Genomic DNA, 21,516 nt, shown 5'->3' with positions numbered 1-21,516 from the left:
CAACATCAGTCAGGAAGTCTCAAGACATCAGTTAAAGTTAAAGCTTGGTCGCAAATGGGTCTTCCAAATGGACAATGACCCCAAGCATACTTCCAAAGTTGTGGCAAAATGGCTTAAGGACAACAAAGTCAAGGTATTGGAGTGGCCATCACAAAGCCCTGACCTCAATCCTATAGAACATTTGTGGGCAGAACTGAAAAAGCGTGTGCGAGCAAAGAGGCCTACAAACCTGACTCAGTTCTATCAGGAGGAATGGGCTAAAATTCACCCAACTTAATGTGGGAAGCTTGTGGAAGGCCACCTGAAACTTTTGACCCAAGTTAAACAATTCACAGGCAATGCTACCAAATACTAATTGAGTGTATGTAAACTTCTGACCCAGTGGGAAAGTGATGAAAGATATAAAAACTGAAATAAATCATTATCTTCCATTATTCTGACATTTCACATTCTTAAAATAAAGTGGTGATCCTAACTGACTTAAGACAGGGAATTTTTACTAGGATTACATGTCAGGAATTGTGAAAAACTGAGTTTAAATGTATTTGGCTAAGGTGTGTGTAAACTTCCGACTTCAACTGTTGTTTCCCTCCTGGAACAGAAAACCATTTTGCCCCTTACAACCTCCCATGTGAATTGTTTTAAATTCAACAATCCAATGAGGCAGTATGATGTATCAATTTGGGCAGGGAACTTCTTTCAGGAAATAGAACAAAAACACATGTGAGCACATGGTAAGATACATTAAATGTACCCCTTTTTCTCCCAATTTCATGGTATCCAATTGGTAGTTACAGTCTTGTCTCATCGCTACAATACAGATATCCCATACAGACTCAGGAGAGGCAAAGGTTGAGAGCCGTACGTCCTCCAAAAGACAACCCAACTAGGCTGCACTGCTTCTTGACAGAATGCCCACTTAACCCAGGAGCCAGTCACACCAATGTGTCAGAGGAAACACTGTACATCTGGCAACCATGTACTGTGCACGATGGGAGAAGGACATCCCTGCCAGCCAAACCCTCACCTGGTCCAGACGACACTGGGCCAATTATGCCCTGCCCCATGGGTCTACCTGTCGCGGCCGGCCCCCGACATAGCCTAGACTCAAACCCAGAATCTCTAGTGGCACAGCTAGCACTGCGATGCAGTGCCTTAGACCACTGCGCCACTCGGGAGGCCCAGATACATTTAATTATTTTGCATGTTTAAAGCTGCAACGTATTTTTTTAGGTGACCCAACAAAATGTACATAGAAATATGAGTTCTAGATCTGCCATTTTCATTGAAAGCAAGTCTAAAAAGTGGTATATCTGTTCTATGTGCAATATTTCTATGTTTAATTTTTTTAAAGTTGAGTTTTTCCATCTTTTACTTTGCAGTTCGGCTACTTTTCATTGCAATATCATGCTCAATGAAATACATGTAATTTGATGTAAAATGATGGCCTTGGTCAATGTTTTTTACAACATAACCACTGACGTTTACAGGCAATGGACACAGGGACATTCGATGAGCAAAGGGAGCCTAATGGATCAGTTAGATCATACCCTCTGATAGTGAGGACAGTCAGCTTGAGGACAGTGACAGTGAAGAAGAATGGACCCCAGAATCTGGTTGGATAGGCAGTGAAATACTAGGTTATGCCCAACTTGTATTTTCATAGGAAAAGAGTGCTTGCTTCTACTATATTTCACTTAATACATGTTCTGTATCTGATTTTCCTTTGTGTTTTAGCCTACCTTTATGGCACAGCGTTGCCCTGAGGCAACAAAAACAATTACTAATTTATGCTGCAATAGTTTGTGTCGGGGGGCTAGGGTCAGTCTGTTAAATCTGAAGTATTTCTCCTGATATCCGGTGTCCTGTGTGAATTTAAGTATGCTCCCTCTAATTCTCTCTCCCTTTCTCTCTTCTTTTGGAGGACCTGAGCCCTAGGACCATGCCTCAGGACTACATGGTCTGATGACTCCTTGCTGTCCCCAGTCCACCTGGTTGTGCTGCTGCTCCAGTTTCAACTGTTCTGCCTGCGGCTATGGAACCCTGACCTGTTCACGAGACATGCTACCTTGTCCCAGACCTGCTGTTTTCAACTCTCTCTTTCTACCTCACCTGCTGTCTCTAACTCTGAATGATCGGCTATGAAAAGCCAACTGACAGTTACTACTGAGGTGCTGACCTGTTGCACCCTTTACAACCACTGTGATTATTATTATTTGACCCTGCTGGTCATCTATGAATGTTTTAACATCTTGGCCATGTACTGTTATAATCTCCACCCGGCACAGCCAGAAGAGGACTGGCCACCCCTTAGAGCCTGGTTCCTCGCTACGTTTCTTCCTAGGTTCCTGCCTTTCTAGGGAGTTTTTCCTAGCCACGCGCTTCTACATCTGCATTGCTTGCTGTTTGGGGTTTTAGGCTGGGTTTCTTTATAGCACTTTGTGACATTGGCTGATGTAAAAATGGCTTTATAAATACATGTGATTGATTGATATGGGGGGGTAAAAGTAGTTTATTTATACATTATCAGAAAACCTACATCTTCCATGACACATCTCAATTATCTTGCATCTTTTCTCATTTTTTTTCTGGATGTTGCTGCAACACTGCTTTATCTCTTCATCTCTTCAACAAAAACAATCTCTTCATCCTTTGACTCCACCCTGCGGTCTGGTTCACTTTTCTTTTCACAAGAGTTCTGACGTCAGCTCTGGGGAGTGTAAACGCACACGCGCCTTTAGTTGGGGAAAGAGCCCATTCTCAACTTTCCGTAAAGGAAACGATTTCCGAAGTTTTTTTTCTTCCGTTATCTCTGCTTGCTTTTGGACAATGCGCGACCCACACATGTCCGTGTGTTGACAGCGCTGGACACTGTGTGTGTGGTGTATACTACAGTTGCGTCTTTCCCCGACTCACCTATAGAGCGTAGGCCTAAACAGGTAGGCCAGGTAGGCTACGGGAGAGAAATCCGGAAGAACAAGCACATCTGATTGTTCACACTATTTTTCTCTTACCTCTGCAACTAAACTTCTCCCAATAACGTTTGCAGTTTTGATCATTCTTCTTCGGAGAGAGTAGAAGCGTGAAGATGGAGCTACCAGTTCCCAAGAAAAATATGCTGATTCTAGTTGATGTTTTCTGTGTGGTTATCGGTGAGTGCCCTATTTCTCTCTCTCCAACAACATGGCTGATATAACATGATTTGTTGTAATAACCAAGGACACAACTCGCTCTCTCTGCCGTCTACACATGCGCAATGCAATAGGGTAGCACTAGCCACCGATACATCAATAAAATAGTTGTTTATGTATAATTGTTTATTGGGTAAATGCTGAACAAGACTGAGACGGTGGGGGACTTTGTAAACAATGTTTAGGCAGGCTACACACACACACAAGCCACAGGCCAAAGCCCAGCATGCCGGACACTTTCCATTACAGGCCAGTCATAAGAACATGTGTTGTGTGTTACACACACAGACAGACACACCGCAATAGTATTGTAATAGGAAGAGAGTCCGCATTGCTCGTGTTATAGCTTGTTTAATGGATTCTATCATTGTCTGTCAGCACATTACAGGTGGTCACAGTGCCTGGTGGAGTGGTGTAACACTGATCTGTATTGATTCAAGTACTGTAGATTGTAGGCTAGTCATCCGTCCGCATGGGTTAGTAACACAAATTGCATAATCACATTTACTATGATTTTAAGTTTACAATTTCACAGTTACAATTAATTTATGATGACCATTTAAAAAAAAGATCTGTAAGTGTGTGTGTGTGTGTGCGTGTGTGTACACTTGTTCTTCTGACTGGTCTTCCATGGAAAGTGTCCTGCTTGTTGGGCTTTTCCCTATTGCTTCCAGTGTGATTGCTGCATTTGTGTGTGGGGCCAGGGTGTGCATGTTCGGACTTGTACTGGACTCTCAATACTACAGGATCTGTAGTTTAGAATAGACATTTGGGTGGACAGTCTCCTACCCCCTCTATCTCCCACTCCCTCCACATCTTTCCCTCTTCATCCATTTCTTCACCCTATCCCCCACTCTTTGTCTTCCTCCCCCACTCTTTGTCTTCCTCCCCCACTCCCTTGCTCTCTTTCTCTCATGGTATTTAGTGAGTGAGAGAGTAGGGTTGTTTAACAGTTAAGCTGTTAACAGACGACATCACCTCCTGGCATAACCATGTTTGTTGACAGTCTCAGAGGGCTGTGTGTCTGGACCTGGGGTCTGACATTCCCGAGTGAAGCAGCGATCTAAGGCACTGATTCTCAGTGATATAAGCTTCACTGCAGGCCCTGGTTCGATTCCAGGCTGTATCACAACTGGCCGCGATTGGGAGTACCATAGGGCGGCGCACAATTGACCCAGCGTCGTCCGGGTTAGGGTTTGGCCGTCATTGTAAATATTTAACTGACTTGCCTAGTTAAATAAAGGTTAAAAAAATACATTTAAAAAGATGACAGGAACCATATTTGTTGACAGACTCTTTCTCTTTTCGTCTTTCAATATTTCCTCCCTCAATCTCTCCAGTTGCTTATTTTTCTTTCATCTCTCCTGCCTCCACCCTCTCTCTCTCTCAGTAATCAGTCTACATTTAGTGACAAGAAAACTATTGGGATTTTTTTTATTCCCAGTTCAGATAAGAGTGATACAGGGTTGTTTTTATTAGTGTGCGTGTGCATACTTGTGTTTTGTTGGCGTGTGTGTGTTCGTAGGCCATAGCCCAGCTTCCTCACTGTGTCATTAATATAGTAGGAATGTGCCTAGTCGACAAACTGGATCTGATCTGACAAAGCTTTTCCTCAATCCTCTTTCTTTCTCTCCCTCTCTCATTCACCCATCTCTCTTTCTCTCCCTCTCTCATTCTCCCATCCCTCTTTCTCTCCCTCTCTCATTCTCCCATCCCTCTTTCTCTCCCTCTCTCATTCACCCATCTCTCTTTCTCTCCCTCTCTCATTCTCCCATCCCTCTTTCTCTCCCTCTCTCATTCTCCCATCCCTCTCTCTCCGTCTCTCATTCTCCCTTCCCTCTTTCTCTCCCTCTCTCATTCTCCCATCCCTCTTTTACTCACTCTCTCTATCCTCTTTCTTTCTCTCCCTCTCTCATTCTCCCATCCCTCTTTTACTCACTCTCTCTATCCTCTTTCTTTCTCTCCCTCTCATTCTCCCATCCCTCTTTCACTCCCTCATTCTCCCATCTCTCTTTCTCTCCCTCTCTCATTCTTCCATCCCTCTTTCTCTCCCTCTCTCATTCACCCATCTCTCTTTTTCTCCCTCTCTCATTCTCCCATCCCTCTTTCTCTCCCTCTCTCATTCACCCATCCCTCTTTCTCTCCCTCTCTCATTCTCCCATCCCTCTTTCTCTCATTCTCCCATCCCTCTTTCTCTCATTCTCCCATCCCTCTTTCACTCCCTCATTCTCCCATCTCTCTTTCTCTCCCTCTCTCATTCTTCCATCCCTCTTTCTCTCCCTCTCTCATTCTCCCATCCCTCTTTCTCTCCCTCTCTCATTCACCCATCTCTCTTTCTCTCCCTCTCTCATTCTCCCATCCCTCTTTCTCTCCCTCTCTCATTCTCCCATCCCTCTCTCTCCGTCTCTCATTCTCCCTTCCCTCTTTCTCTCCCTCTCTCATTCTCCCATCCCTCTTTTACTCACTCTCTCTATCCTCTTTCTTTCTCTCTCATTCTCCCATCCCTCTTTTACTCACTCTCTCTATCCTCTTTCTTTCTCTCCCTCTCATTCTCCCATCCCTCTTTCTCTCCCTCATTCTCCCATCCCTCTTTCTCTCCCTCTCTCATTCTCACATCCCTCTCTCTCCCTCTCATTCTCACATCCCTCTCTCTCCCTCTCATTCTCACATCCCTCTTTCTCTCCCTCTCATTCTCCCATCCCTCTTTCTCTCCCTCTCATTCTCCCATCCCTCTTTCTCTCTTTCTCCCATCCCTCTTTCTCTCTCATTCTCCCATCCCTCTTTTACTCACTCTCTATCCTCTTTCTTTCTCTGTTTAACTATTTTCTCCTCTCCTTTGCCTTGTTATCACTGCAGACAAATAAACTTTATACACACACAGGCACATTGAGTTATTTCTGCGACACACTCTTTTAACAAAAATACCACCCAAACGCCACCCAAACCAAGCAATCTGCTGTTATATGCATAACAAATGGCCTGACGTATCCATCATTTCATAAGGACCTTTAGATCATTCAATATTGACTGGTGATTGTGTGAATGGGACAGATTACTGTTGTAAGACCTGTACACACCCTCTGGAAGAATCTGATTGGCAGACAATGATCATGTTCATTCTACGGGTCATTCTAAGGAATCTAAATGAATATAGTTTCACACTGTGTCAATGTTTTTCACTTTCTTCCCAGAAGTTTGCTGTGATGGGGGGGGGGGGGGGGGTCACAGTCCTTTAAAAACATTGGGTCATCAAACTTTCTGTGGAAGTGAACATGAGACCTAAAACAGCTGCCATGGCTCTAAGTTCTTACTGTTATTTATGTCGCTTGGGGTTAGAAGAGCATCTGCATCAAACTATAGACTGATACCAACTGTTGTTGGGTGAGTTTGTTATTTACCTATTTGATTTTCTGGGTTTTGCGCACAACTAGAGTTAGAGAAGATACTCTGCCGCTGTTTTACTGACTCTCTCTCTCACACACACACACCATCTCTCTGTGCCAACTATGTGTGTGTGTGAGAGAGAGGGGGGGGTATTGACTTTTCCTGTGTGGAAAATAACCAGGATTCTGACAGTACAGCGGGAGTACTACAGCCATAGAGCAGGAAGAGGATCAGTACTCTGTCTCCCTATTGGAATCTCTCTATTGTCTAGATTTTATCAATTTGTGTGTGTGTGTGTGTGTGTGTGTGTGTGTGTTGTAGCTGTTGGGTGTGACTAGTAGGACAGTGGAGTTGTGTACGTTTTTTGGCGTCTAGTCTGTAGAATGACAGGAACACTTCTTAGGTTCCTCCTTCCTGTGAGGTCAGAGGTCAGGAGGAAGTTGATCATGTGTCATATCTCACCAGACATTCCTCCATGTTTGTTTTCTCTGGGAGGCATCTGGAACTTTCTATCCAGCCAAATGAGAATGTGAAACAATGTTATCCCCTCTTCTTCTTTCTCTCTGACCACGTTGCCCATTCTGTTACTGAAGACCAACCCCCTCGGCCAAGATAACTGTGTGGGGCGGGGGGGGGGGGGGTTCAAGAAGACGGACTATGGACTCTGCTTCCTATATCTGCCACTGGACACACAAACGCCCAGCCCTCTGAGTCTGTGCCACATCGCTGTTCTTTCTACATCTCTGAGGAAGGTCAAGATGTGTGCTACAAACGAACCTCTTCCGAAGATACCGAAGAGAATGCTTGAATCCGTTTTCCTTTGGGTTCATTAAAACAGCTCCAGTACCACTGGATCCCAGGTACGGGTCGTCACCAGTTCGGTTACCATTCAGCAGGGTTGAATAGTTCAAAATCAGTTCCAGATTCACTGTTACCACATTGAAAACCAACACTATTAAGACAATCTTTCATCTATTTATTCACACACTCCCCTTTCTCCTTCCTTGTTTTATCAAATCCAGCTCAGCTTACTCTCTGGAGAGAGGAACAATCTTGGTTCAACTCAACCCTGGGCTACAATAACACTGTAGCAACCTTACTGAAATAAAACTGGAGATTACTACAATTATACGTCTGACACCGCAGCAGAGTGCTACACACACATGCACACTTCATCCTCACCCTAACCACTACACTCCAGAGAGCTGTCTTATCTAACTGTTATCCTAGAACCCTACAGAGTCGACATGACTTCAAAGTAAATACTACTTAGTAAACTTCAAAGTGGCTGAGTGCATGCTTGACCTAGCGGAATTAAGGTTGACAAAGTAGTCACGCTGTTCATATGCCGCTGATGAGTGACAATGTGAACAGGGCAGGCGCCAGAACGAATCAGTTGGACTGGCATTTGATTTTTAGAGGCGGGACCGTTTTTTACCATGGGACCTCCAGTGTGCAAGCACTTGTGCCTTCACACATTTTGGTAATGGGTGTTATGATAAAGACAGCTTGTGAGTTTCAAGTTTGGGGAAGCTTACAAGTTATCCTACCGTTTCTACCAGTTCTGATTATTTTAATACTGTGTACATTTTCGTGGAACAGTTTCAATTCAATAATAACTTTTTTAGTTTCTCAAAATTGTCACATGGGTTAATCACAATCTTAATTTAAATAATACAAATGAGCGTATGGAACTAAGAGAGAACAAATTCTTATTTACAATGAGGCCTACCCCTGACGACGCTGGGCCAATTGTGTGTCGCTCTATGTGACGCCCAATAACGGCCGGATGTGATGCAGCCTGGATTCGAACCAGGTACTGCAGTGGAGATGGACGGAGATGCAGAACACTGCGCCACTCGGGAGCCCCTGTAACTTCCATCATCAACTAAGTAAAATACATAAGCCTAAAGCTGACAAAAACAGTAGAAAATATCCTGGTGAACATTCAGGTTATTTCAATTGCATTAATCTCTACTCTGCCTGTCTGCCTCCCATTCAATCAATCAATCAGTCACATAAAGCCATTTTTACATCAGCAGATGTCACAAAGTGCTGTACAGAAACCCAGCCTAAAACCCCAAACAGCAGGCAATGCAGGTGTAGAAGCACGGTGGCTAGGAAAAACTCCCTAGAAAGGCCAGAACCTAGGAAGAAACGTAGCGAGGAACCAGGCTCTGAGGTGTGGCCAGTCCTCTTCTGGCTGTGCCTATCTGTCTTGATTTGTGCTATGGGTAATGAATTGTAACATTGTATCAATTCAGCATGTTGGTGTGCTCAGGCTCCCTGCCTCAACATTATCAGGACAGAAAATCAGCATTGCTCACAGAGCACTCAAAACAAAAGACAATGAAAAAATTGAGAAAACAAAAATGATGGTTATGAAATAAACCAAAACTTGTTTCTCACAAGTGTAGCAGATTGTGAAATCTGCAAACAACGGTTCCATTTGGAGAATGAGAATGGTAAATGACCAATACATGCATTAACATAAATGAATGTAAACAAATGACAGGGATTAATGGTACAGGTACTAGGCCTAGTGGTTATATATGTAATAAACAATTGAAGGGCAAACAATTCACACAATTCTGGAGAGTTGATTGCATGCATTCTGGAGAAAGACGCTCAGATCTCCGCAACACTCCCTTTCTTCTTGTCTCAACATTTTAAATTATACTCAAAGACACATTCTAGATGCTTTACGCTAAGCCTATTGCCACACTCGCTGCCCAAATAGCTTGCTTCCGAAATAGGCATAGGCCTATGCACTTGTGATGTGAAACAATACACTGTTGTTTAAATGTTTTTTTTTTTTTTAAGTTAATGATCAGCTAAGTCAAGCTGTCTGGTAAAGTATTTTCAATGATTTTATTTAGACAGGAGTAATTATAATTTTGGCAAAACATCCATTTAGTTTAGGGGAAGCCAGAATCTGAACAGTGCGCTGTGCACCTGCCAATTTCCCTTTCTAATTCGCAAGTGGATGAAACCAGAGATCTGTATATAATGACGAGATGCTCATGTCTCCGTCCAAACAATTTGAGTCGTTGTCCCAAAGGCAAGAATGCAGGCGACAAGCTAAGTCTGCATAATACGGAAATTATTCAGACAACTTCCCCCTTTCCACATTTTTATGTTACAGCCTTATTCTAAAATGGATTACATTTCATGTTTTTCATCAATCCACACCATACCCAGAATGACAAAGCAAAAACAGGTTTTTTGATTTTTTTGTGCAAATGTAATAAAATAAAATAAAAACCTTAAGTGCCTTATAACCTTATGTGTTTAGACCCTTCGCTATGAGTTGAAATTGAGCTCAGGTGCATCCTGTTTCCATTGATCATCCTTGAGATGATTCTACAACTTCATTGGAGTCCACCTGTGTCAAATTCATTTGATTGGACATGATTTGCAAAGGCACACACCTGGCACATACCTGTCTCACAGCATGTCAGAGAAAAAAATCAAGCCATGAGGTCGAAGGAATTTTCCATAGAGCCCCTAGACAGGATTGTGTCGAGGCACAGACCTGGGGAAGGGTACAAAAAATGTCTGCAGCATTGAAGGTCCCCAAGAACACCGTGGCCTCCATCATTCTTAAATGGAAGAGGTTTGGATCCACCAAGACACTTCCTAGAGCCGGCCGCCCGGCCAAACTGAGCAATCAGGGGAGAAGGGCCTTGGTCAGGGAGGTGACCAAGAACCCGATGGTCACTCTGACAGAGCTAAAGAGTTCTTCTGTGGAGATGGGAGAACCTTTCAGAAGAACAAACATCTCTGCAGCACTCCACTAATCAGGCCTTTACAGTAGAGTGGCCAGACGGAAGCCACTCCTCAGTGAAAGGCACATGACAGCCCGCTTAGAGTCAGAATCTCTGGTCTGATGAAACCAAGATTGAACACTTTGGTCTGAATGCCAAGTGTCACGTCTGGAGGAAACCTGGCACCATTCCTACGGTGAAGCATGGTGGTGGCAGCATGCTGTGAGGATGTTTTTCAGCGGCAGGGAGTGGTAGACTAGTCAGGATCGAGGGAAAGATGAATGGAGCATAGTACAGAGAGATCCTTAAAGAAAACCTGCTCCAGTGTGAAGGTTCACCTTCCAACAGGACAACGACCCTAAGCACACAACCAAGACAATGCAGGAGTGGCTTCGCGACAAGTCTCTGAATGTCCTTGAGTAGCCCAGCCAGATCCCTGACTTGAACCCCATCCCTGGGGAGACCTAAAAATAGCTGTGCAGCGACACTCCCCATTCAACCTGATAGAGCTTGAGAGGATCTGCAGAGAAGAATGTGAGAAACTCCCCAAATACAGGTGTGCTTGTAGCATCATACCCAAGAAGACTTAAGGCTCTTATCACTGCCAAAGGTGCTTCAACAAAGTACTGAGTAAAGGATCTGAATACTTATGTAACTGTGATATTTCATTGTTTTATATTTAATACATTTGCAAAAAAATGAAAAAATACCTGTTTTATGCTTTGTCAATATGGGGTATTGTGTGTACATTGATGAGGAAATAATTGTATCCATTTTTAGAATACGGCTGTAATGTATCAATGTGGAAAAAGCCAAGGGCTCTGAATAATTTTCAAATGCACTTTATTATACCCATAGACAAACATTGTCAGTAAAATGGCATTACTGAAGAGCTCAGTGACTTTCAATGTGGCACCGTCATAGGACGCCACCTTTCCAACAAGCTAGAGCAGCCCCGGTCAACTGTAAGTGCTGTTATTGTGAAGTGGAAACGTCTGGGAGCAACAACGGCTCAGCCGCAAAGTGGTAGGCCACAAGCACACAGAATGGGACTACCGAGTGCTGAAGCACGTAAAAAATCTCCCAAGTGGGTGGGCCTATGCCCTCCCATGGCTGTTCCCTTGCCCAGTCATGTGAAATCCATAGATCAGGGCCTAATGAATGTATTTCAATTGACTGGTTTCCTTCTATGAACTGTTACTCAGTAAAATATTTGAAATTGTTGCATGTTGCGTTTTATATTTTTGTTCAGTATATGACTGGTGGAAGTTCAGTTTGCATCAGGGGAGCATGTTGTCTAGTGACAGGGTTCATAAAAACAGGGGAAAAAATCACGAGGGTGTATAAAACCATTGTCCTGTCAGATTTGAGTGTGTGTGTTTGCACACTATTGTGTTGTCAGTTGAGACAGTTTTATAGTCTATCCTGGTGCCGGTCTCTGCTCTGGTCTGTGAGTCACTGAACTATGGGGAGAGAGCGAGGGAGTGAAAGAAAGAGAGGGTGAGAGCAGGGGGAGAAAGGTTTGAGTCCGGGAAAGAGAGGAGAAAGGTTAAAAGAAAAGTCCATGGTCTCTTCCGTGAGAGATCAGTTTAAGGGAATTTCTCATGGTAACTTTGTGTATAAATAAATAGAGAATGGGACATTCATTGTGTGTGTGTGTGTGTGTGTGTGTGTGCGCGCGCGCGCATGTGTGTGTCGCGTCCGATAGTTGGCTCCCATGCCCTTGTCAGCAGGGCTCAGTGGTGAAAGTTTAAGGCTGTTACACTGTTAGGCATATCTATGGTGATGGATGTGTGTGGGTGCATTACCATTAGAGTGCACACAGAGTATCTAAACCCAGAGACCCACCGACGCAAAACTTCCAGGAAGCTTCGTGAATCAGACTCGACAGACCAGACAGGGGTTTGGGAAGTCAATGGGAGAAGTGAAAAATACTCCCTTTGCTGCTAATATTCTCTAAATCGACCTAGGTGTCTTAGGTAGCTGAACATGTTACCCCAACCTTGTGTGGAAGTGACAAACTGACATGTTTTCATTTTGGTGTAAAATAACTGGATATCTAAGGAGGGCTTTTGATTTGACGGCCTGCTCATGCGCAGTTCGGAGCGAGACGAGCTTAGCTAGCCAACGTTGCCATGACATCGCCTACAAGCGTGATTGTGGATTTCTATTATAGAGGCAGTTTCTAAGCATCGTCATACTGTACTATACAATCTTTGGATGGCGTGTGTGTGGTGTTAGTTAGCAGCTTCCTCCCCAGGGGACAGAGGTCACTGATATACTGCTGACCAATAAGTGCCTCAATGTGCCTTCACATGCCCATGTATTGTTCACAGTTCCTGTCCAGCTGATAGATTTAAACATGTCTGTCAGAGCCTGTTGAGCTGCTTCTTGAACCTCAATCTCACCTAGGCCTATACAGAGACAAGTTCAGCACCATGTTGATACTGTCTCCCTTGACCCACTCCGACACCCCTCCTCTCTCTCCCTCTACCCTTCCTATCACTCTCCCCCCTTCCCAGCGGCCCTTCCGTCAGCGGTCTTGACGCTAATGTTCAGCCCGTACCAGAGGGGTATCTACTGTGATGACGAGAGCATCAGATATCCTTACAGAAGAGACACCATCTCCCACAGGGCAATGGCTGCAGTCACCATCCCCTCCTCCATAGTCATAGTAAGTTTGATGAACAACTTGATGGTTATGGCAGGCTATGGTACGAGTTTACCTCTGCTATGGTACGAGTTTACCTCTGCTATGGTACGAGTTTACCTCTGCTATGGTACGAGTTTACCTGGTACGAGTGTACCTCTGCTATGGTACGAGTGTACCTCTGCTATGGTACGAGTGTACCTCTGCTATGGTACGAGTGTACCTCTGCTATGGTACGAGTTTACCTCTGCTATGGTACGAGTTTACCTGGTACGAGTGTACCTCTGCTATGGTACGAGTGTACCTCTGCTATGGTACGAGTGTACCTCTGCTATGGTACGAGTGTACCTCTGCTATGGTACGAGTTTACCTCTGCTATGGTACGAGTGTACCTCTGCTATGGTACGAGTTTACCTCTGCTATGGTACGAGTGTACCTCTGCTATGGTACGAGTTTACCTCTCTCTCTCCATAGATAACTACAGGAGAAGCGTACCTGGTGTACTCCAAGCGTCTCCACTCCAACTCTAACTTTAACCAGTACATGTCAGCTCTCTACAAGGTCAGTTGGAACACGGGTCATAGTTTTGGACTGACAATATGTGGTCTTAGCTCGGATTGGCTAGCTGCCTCTTCCCAATTTCATTGGTTCGGGAAAGTGGTTAAATTGGCCTGTGCTATGCCTCTACTAGGTGGTGGGAACCTTCCTGTTTGGAGCAGCTGTGAGCCAATCACTGACTGACCTGGCCAAGTTCACCATCGGCAGGCCACGCCCTAACTTCCTGTCTGTGTGTAATCCCACTGTTTGTTCTGGGTACATGCTGCAACTCAACTGTACTGGCAACCCTCGAAACGTCACTGAATCCAGGTGTGTATATTTCTGTCTGTCTTTCTTCTCTTGCTATGTGATGCAATGTCAACATGTTTCTCTCCTCTGTTTTCCAGATTGTCGTTTTACTCCGGACACTCTGCCTTCGGGATGTACAGCATGCTGTTTCTAGCAGTGAGTGTTTTTTATTTGTGTGAGTTTCATACACACGTGAGATGACGATTAATGTGTGTGTGTGTGTGTGTGTGTAGTTGTATGTGCAAGCACGTATGCAGGGGAAGTGGACTCGTCTGGTCAGACCCACAGTGCAGTTCTTCCTCGTGGCGTTTGCGTTGTACGTTGGATACACACGGGTTAGCGACTACAAACACCACTGGAGCGACGTACTGGTGGGACTGCTGCAGGGAACTCTCATCGCTGTGCTCAACGTGAGTGTGTGTAGGAGGTGTGTGTGTGTGTGTGTTTGTACATGTGCTGAGCAGTTAAAGCGAAATGTCTGTAGTTCTTTGGTTTTGGAACAACTAATTGACCGATGTCAGTTCAATTATTTTAATTCCATTCTGTTTTTTCTGTGAGCTCAATGTGCACATTGCACAGTTACTCTAGAGATAAATTAGATCAAGCCTGAACTGTGCGATGTAGTAGGGAGTTGTAGTTTACAGAATATACATGATCTAAGTGACTGATAGTTGGTATTCAGCAGTCATAAAAGTATTGGGGCGGCAGGGTAGCCTAGTGGTTAGAGGGTTGGACTAGTAACCGGAAGGTCGCAAGTTCAAACCCCAGAGCTTCCCCTGAACAGGCAGTTAACCCACTATTTGTCTAGGCCGTCATTGAAAATAAGAATTTGTTCTTAACTGACTTGCCTAGTTAAATAAAGGTAAATAAATAAATTACTTTGATGAACTACTAAAACAGTGATTTTGTCAGAAACCGTAGGCAGCAGCTCTATAGAGATGACTTGGAATGAAATAATAAAGTCATCAAATAAAACAAATGTAATATTCACAACAACTGAGATATTTTATTCAAGTAATGTTAATAAGTGATGATAATAATAAGTAATGGGCAGTCACTACCCTCATGGGACTTTTGTTTTATTCAGTGTTACAGCATTTAACCCACAATGCATTTAATGTTTCAAATAAAATTGTGACCAAAATCTAAAACGTAATTATTTTTTCAGAATCGACCTGAAACAGAACCGACCTCAAAAGGCACTAATCGCTCAGCACTGCTGACTTTAAACTATTATTTTCTCTCAGGTTTGCTACGTCTCTGATTTCTTTAAGCTCCGCCCCCCTCCTCGCTGCCCTCGATCAGAGACGGATGAAGACGAACACCTAGAGGCCAAACCTGGCCTGGACCCAGACACACAACTACACAACAACCACTACAACTATACAACTACTACAGCCTGAACACAGACTAACAACTACACAACAACCTCTACACAACAATCATGGCAACCGTGGGGAAGTGGCGGCGACAGGAATTTGTTGGTGGGTAGGCCTGCAGAAATTTGGGTGGGCAATTTTTAAAAATTCAAATGTTTTGTTAACTAACTTCCTGCAATGTTGCCATGTGGCCAAGAGATAAATGTACCGTTTTATAGCTGTCTATGAATTCTATCTGATGATGTTTGCATGTTTAGGTAAAAAGACGACAAATAATTTAGAGCCCGACCCCATATTGGATTTTTGGGTCCGATACCGATTTTGAGGGAGGGAAAAGTCACAGATTACTGATATCTGTCGATATATTGGTTTTTTAGAGGTTGAATGAAAAACAGACCAAATTGTGCTTCAAAGGATCAACAGATACTCTAAATGATAATTTCTTAACTAAATATTATAGTTAACATTATTTAAGAACATTTTATTTGTGGTTTACAGGATCCACCAAAAAGCAATTATGTTCTCTATAAATTCGACAGTGAATACAAAGCTTGTTTAGTTGACCTTCTTAGGTGCAACTTAAAAATGTCTATGGCAGTGGAAAAGAGGTATGAAAAAGTGTTTGTGCTAAACCACCATAAGAGTGGTCATGTAAACAAACACTTTATGGTCCACCTTGCAATGAGAGTACGTTACGACAAGCACACGCTAGCTGTTCATTACGACAATGCTTTCTTAAAGAAACCATATTTACATAACACTGTTATTCAATACAAAAGGTATTGGCTATACATTTCAACTGCAAATGGCATGCGCTGATGACTGAAAATGTTTATGCATGCAAATTCTTGCTGCGCTGGTTTTTGTCACACGTTCTAATTTCGCGAGCTAGCTAACATTAGCTACTTATCTCATAATGAATGCGAGCACATGGCCTGAATGATAGACCTGCGCCAACTGTCTTGTTTTTTGCAGATTGCATATTTCAGAAAAACTAACTAAATTAGCCCACTAGCTAACATAATAGGCCCTGATAGTATCGGTCTTCTTTTTGTATCAAGGACGAGTATTCACTTTGGCGCCAGTCCAGTGTTGGCACATACGTAGCACAGATTGCTGGCTAGATAGCTAAGCTAACTACCTTGCTGGTTAGCTAGCCAGCTAACGTTAACAAAGTGAGAATGTGATGAGGACAGGGCTGCTTGCTTGGTGAAGTGTACTTTTGATTATTTACTCATGCTGGCTGTGGCAAGCTACTCAAGCTACAAACCACCATGTCTACTTTCCCTCACATTGTGGACTAGGGCTGAATGATGTTCAATGAGCAGCTGGTAGAGTGCCCTCTTTAGGCAATCATTGAAAATGGAGCAGACATATTTGTTTATTCTATGTATATAATATGGGCACTTTATCTGTGGAATAAAGGCAGATAAAAATATCGGCCGATTTAATATCGGTCAACCGATTTTATCGGTTGGGCTCTACAAATAATTTCCCATTTGGAACACTGACAAGGAAAGAGCAGTACTTAAAAATATATATATATCTAGAAAGAAAATAGTTTTTTGCTCCCAGTGGGCCCACCCATGCCTACGCCCCGGCCGTGTGTCTGTCTGTGTGAGAGAAGTGTGTATATCAGTGTAGGCTCATTGTATTGGCTGGACTGGAATAAATGGAACGTATCAAACACCTCAAGCATATGGAAACCACATGTTTGACTCTGTTTATTCCGGTCCAGCATTACAATGACCCTGTCCTCCGATAGCTTCTCCCACCAGCCACCACTGGTGCATATGAGAAGATGTGTATAACCACTCACATGCACATGCATTTAACTTTGTATTTTATTTGAATACAATGTACTAAAAGTATGGAGGATGAGAGTTTTTTAACAGAGACAAAGAATTATTGTGTAGTTCCCTAGATTTCAATTATGCTAACAGGAAACACTGAAACAACTTTTTTATTTTTTTAAATTTATGATTTATATTTCCTGTGCAGCAGCATCAACCAGGTTGTCTTCTTGGGATTTGTAGTTTATTTGAGTGTCCTGTAGTTCTCTTTTAACCCACCCGCTAGTCTAGTTTGTATTTGTAAAGGAGTTTTTTGTGTGTTTGTAATGCTTTGATCCCTTTTACCTACACTGGAGCTACTAATCCTCTCACACGTCTTCCATCAAGACAGCGGTCTCCAAGCCTCGTGCTGGGGAGCTACTGGGCTGCAGGCTTTTGTTCCCGCCCACCACCAACCTACCTGATTTAACTAGTCGTTAAGACCTTGATTAGCTGAATCAGGTGGGTTAGTGTGCTCATCCTGTAGTTCTCCAGGAGGGGGGAAGGCCAATGGTCTGTGGAGTTCAGTGTTAGGCCTACTGATACCTAACATGTCTGTAGAAGACAGTATATGTACAGTATATGGAATGTAAAACAGTGTTGCATAGATAATTACTTTCTAACTGTTTATTTCTGTCGTATCTGTAAGATTGTAATACCACTACTAGCCCACTGTGATGTTTTTTTAAATGTTATTGACGCAACTTGTATTAGTCACACCAGTTTATTATATATAAAGCTGTGTATAACCTGCCTTCTCGCATGGCAACACAGGTCCTGTGAGATCATGATGCCATGTGCTGCCTTTGAAATGTTGATGTTGACAATCGTCAGTGTGTCAATGATTGAGTCACTCACTGAGATGTTCTCTGAAAAACACATTACACTTCTGCAAAGGGTTAATATATACGCTATATGACCAAAAGTATGTGGACAACTGCTCGTCCAACATCTCATTCCAAAATCATGGGCATTAATATGGAGTTGGTCCCCGCTTTGCTGTAATAACAGCCTCCAATCTTCTGGGAAGGCTTTCCACTAGGTGTTGGATCATTGCTATGGGGACTTGCTTCCATTCAGTCACCAGCATTAGTCAGGTTGGGCACTGATGTTTGGCGATTATGCCCGGTTCGCAGTCGGTGTTCCAATTAATCCCAAAGCTGTCCGATGGGGTTGAGGTCAGGGCTCTGTGCAGGCCAGTCAATTTCTTCCACAACGATCTCGACGCTTTGTGCATGGGGGCATTGTCATGCTGAAACAGGAAAGGGCCTTCCCCAACTGTTGCCACAATGTTGGAAGCACAGAATCGTCTAGAATGTTATTGATTTCCCTTCACTGGAATGAAAAAGAAAACAGCCCCAGACAACTATTCATCCTTCACCAACCTTTACAGTTGGCACTATGCATTGGGGCATGTAGCATTCTCCTGGCATCTGTCAATCCCAGATTCATCCGTCGGACTGTCAGATGGTGAAGCGTGATTTATCACTCCAGAGAACACATATCCACTGATCGAGTCCAATTGCGAGCTTTACACCACTCCAGCTGACGCTTGACATTGCACATGGTGATCTTACACAGAACCCAAACCGGCTGCGCGCGTGCACCATCGTGCAAACATTTATTTAGTCTCCCCCACCAAACGCGATCACGACACGCAGGTTAAAATATCAAAACAAACTCTGAACCAATTATATTAATTTGGGGACAGGTCAAAAAGCATTAAACATTTATGGCTAGTTAGCTTGCACTTGCTGGCTAATTTGTCCTAATTAGCTAGCTTGCTGTTGCTAGCTAATTTGTCCTGGGATATAAATATTAAGTTGTTATTTTACCTGAAATGCACAAGGTCCTTTACTCCGCCAATTAATCCACACCCTCATTCAACCAAATCATTTCTAGTCTCTTCCTTCCAGCCTTTTTCTTCTCTTGACTTTATATTGCGATTGGCAACTTTCATAAATTAGGTGCATTACCGCCACTGACCTCATTTGTCTTTCAGTCACCCATGTAGGTATAACCAATGAGGAGATGGGAGAGGCAGGACTTTCAGTGTGATCTGCGTCAGAAATAGAACTGATTTCTATTTTAGCCCCTGGCAACGCAAATGCTCGCTGGTGCGGGCGCAATAATTGAAAATTCAAAATTTAATTTGCAATGTTCGCACACCAGACGCGAGCAGTGTAGTCAGCATGTTAGGCTTGTGCGGCTGCTCAGCCATGGAAACTCATTTCATGAAGCTCCAGACTAACAGTTTTTGTGCTGATGTTGTTTCCCGAGGCAGTTTGGACCGCGGTAGTGAATGTTGCAACCGAAGACAAGCGGTCCCGTTCTGTGAGCTTGTGGCCTACCACTTCGTTGCTGAGCCATTGTTACTCCTAGACGTTGCCACTCACAATAACAGCACTTACAGTTGACTGGGGCATCTCTAGCAGAGCAGAAATTTGACGAACTGACTTGTTGAAATGGTGGCATCCTATGACGGTGCCACGTTGAAAGTCACGGAGCTTTTCACTACGGGCCATTGTTTGTCTATGGAGATTGCATGGCTGGGTGTTCAATTTATACACCTGTCAGCAACGAGTGTGGCTGAAATAGCCAAATCCACTAGTTTGAAGGGGTGTCAACCTACTTTTGGCCATGTAGTGTATTTTATTGTGTTTGTATCCACACTGTAATCCTTCATAAGCTTGTCTGTAACAAACTGTAGCTGCAATCAAATGTATGTATTTCTTCTTGATGGAAAAGGGAACTTGATTTACAGAAGTGTCTTTCCTTTATAATCTGACAACTCCTGCTGAGACGAAAGTGCATGCAGAACCACAGAGTTACTGCTGTGGAGGGATGGGTAGAGAGGGATGATTGAAAGAATGGAGGGATGGCTAAACGGATGGAATGAATGCATGTTGACGCCTTCAACTTCATGGATTCATCCGTGATTCACTAGGACTTTCCCAATGTTTGTTGGGGTGATGGCACACCAGACCCAGTGATGAAGACATTGCACATGTTGTCATAGCTTTATTTCAATTTGTTTTATTTTATTTCTCTGTATTGCTTTTTTGTAGTTGATGCATAAAGACAAACTAATATCTCCTTTGTGCATCAGACTGATTTTTGTTATTAAAGTGAGTGTGTGTGCTAGTTGATTCTGTAGCCTAATGAGGGAGTAGTTGCTGAAAAGGGTGCAGGTATAAATTCCCTGTACCTCAACCACGGTTGCTATAAAGCCCTGCGCATGATTATATTTGTTTAGTTTTTTTCTTCGCAAACCATTTCGCCGTATACACTATGCGCTTCCTCGTAAGAACAGCCGGTGTTATGGTACTGATGGTTTGTACTACCAGTGCAGCGCCTTCTAGTTGTCACATTGGGGAAAACGGTTGCATTTTAGCTAAGCCTAACCTTTACCCTCATTCTCCTAACCTGCCAAGTTAATTATTCTAACATGCCATGTTAGTTCTCCTAACCTGCCTACATAATTATCCTAACCTAAAAAAATAAAAACAGTATTGCCACAGTGATATGTACTTGGATGTACTCAGGTGAAACACTATCCTGTTGACAAGTGGAACTCCCAGGATGCTGCAGGCCTGTCCAGACTTGTCTGATTTGTGGGATAACTCGTCAGTTAGAAAACAAACTCCATAGGGTTATACTACAAGCAGAATCAATGAGTTAGCCAGCTAATTTGTCTACATATCCAGAGCTTTATTTATTTAAGAAAAAGGTTTGAAATGGGAATGGACTACAGTGCCTTCAGAAAATATTCATACCCTTTGACTTATTCTAAATTGTGTTAAAGCCTGAATTCAATATGGATTAAAAAAATAATTTAAGGGGTGGATCTGTTTAATATTGCGAAAAGATTGTTGCTTCCATCAATGTAATTGTCTGCATCATTTCCAATCCCCCATATTTTTTTGGTAAATATATATTCATATACATACACGTATGCATACATATACACGTACCTATATAGACATCCATACTTTTTAAAGAATATACCTTTATTATTCCCCGCAAACCCTACCACCCTTCCCCCAATTGGAGTAAACTAACAAACACTTAGGCTACTACCTTCAGTTTATACATCTTATAGACATTTTACAGACAATCGATTTTACAATAGTTATATTTTGTTTGTTTTTAGTCCTTCCTCTATTTCTGATGTCCATCCAGTTTGATTTGTATTTGTAACTGTGCTATTTCACAACATTTCTGAACCTATATACATTTTACAGACCACGTATGTTTTACATTGGTTATATTGTTATTAGTCCCACCCTTCAGCTCCATTCAACCTCTCCCATCTATCTCTAACACCATCCATTTTTGATTTCTATTTGCCATATATTTTTCAACTGTGCTGTGATGCTTCACAAAAGTACTGAACCTTTCTATTCTCATAGCTTCTACAGATTTTAAAGGAAAAATAAAAATGTTGCTAAAATAATTATTATATTA

At 43.0% G+C, this 21,516-nt stretch overlaps 1 protein-coding gene across 3 annotated transcripts; it reads left to right on the top strand.

The window, feature by feature from the left end:
- The first annotated feature begins 2,692 nt into the window (after nucleotides 1–2,692).
- Nucleotides 2,693–18,101, top strand: LOC110495738 (phospholipid phosphatase 2). Of its 3 annotated transcripts, none has more exons than XM_021571135.2 (8): nucleotides 2,693–2,939; nucleotides 3,050–3,152; nucleotides 12,865–13,016; nucleotides 13,467–13,553; nucleotides 13,684–13,859; nucleotides 13,937–13,994; nucleotides 14,072–14,248; nucleotides 15,086–18,101. In XM_021571135.2, the coding sequence occupies exons 2-8, from the start codon at nucleotides 3,089–3,091 to the stop codon at nucleotides 15,239–15,241; spliced, it is 870 nt and encodes a 289-aa protein (XP_021426810.2). In that variant the 5' UTR covers nucleotides 2,693–2,939; nucleotides 3,050–3,088; the 3' UTR covers nucleotides 15,242–18,101. The 3 variants fall into 3 exon arrangements, with proteins under 3 accessions (XP_021426810.2, XP_021426811.2, XP_021426812.2); XM_021571136.2 differs by having other exon boundaries at nucleotides 2,693–2,948; XM_021571137.2 differs by lacking the exons at nucleotides 2,693–2,939; nucleotides 3,050–3,152 and adding an exon at nucleotides 7,244–7,435.
- Nucleotides 18,102–21,516: the final 3,415 nt, after the last annotated feature.

The sequence above is a fragment of the Oncorhynchus mykiss genome, chromosome 18 (genome assembly GCF_013265735.2).
Source record: "Oncorhynchus mykiss isolate Arlee chromosome 18, USDA_OmykA_1.1, whole genome shotgun sequence".
NCBI lineage: Eukaryota > Metazoa > Chordata > Actinopteri > Salmoniformes > Salmonidae > Oncorhynchus > Oncorhynchus mykiss.
Note: the sequence above shows the minus strand (reverse complement) of the source record. Positions and strands in the feature narration are given on the sequence as shown.

Bases quoted from the DNA above. Each gene is read 5' to 3' on its own strand.
- LOC110495738 (XM_021571135.2), top strand. From the start codon at position 3,089: ATGGAGCTACCAGTTCCCAAGAAAAATATGCTGATTCTAGTTGATGTT. The intron at 3,153-12,864 runs GTGAGTGCCCTA...CCCCCTTCCCAG, and splicing joins TGTTTTCTGTGTGGTTATCG to CGGCCCTTCCGTCAGCGGTC. The intron at 14,249-15,085 runs GTGAGTGTGTGT...ATTTTCTCTCAG, and splicing joins CTCTCATCGCTGTGCTCAAC to GTTTGCTACGTCTCTGATTT.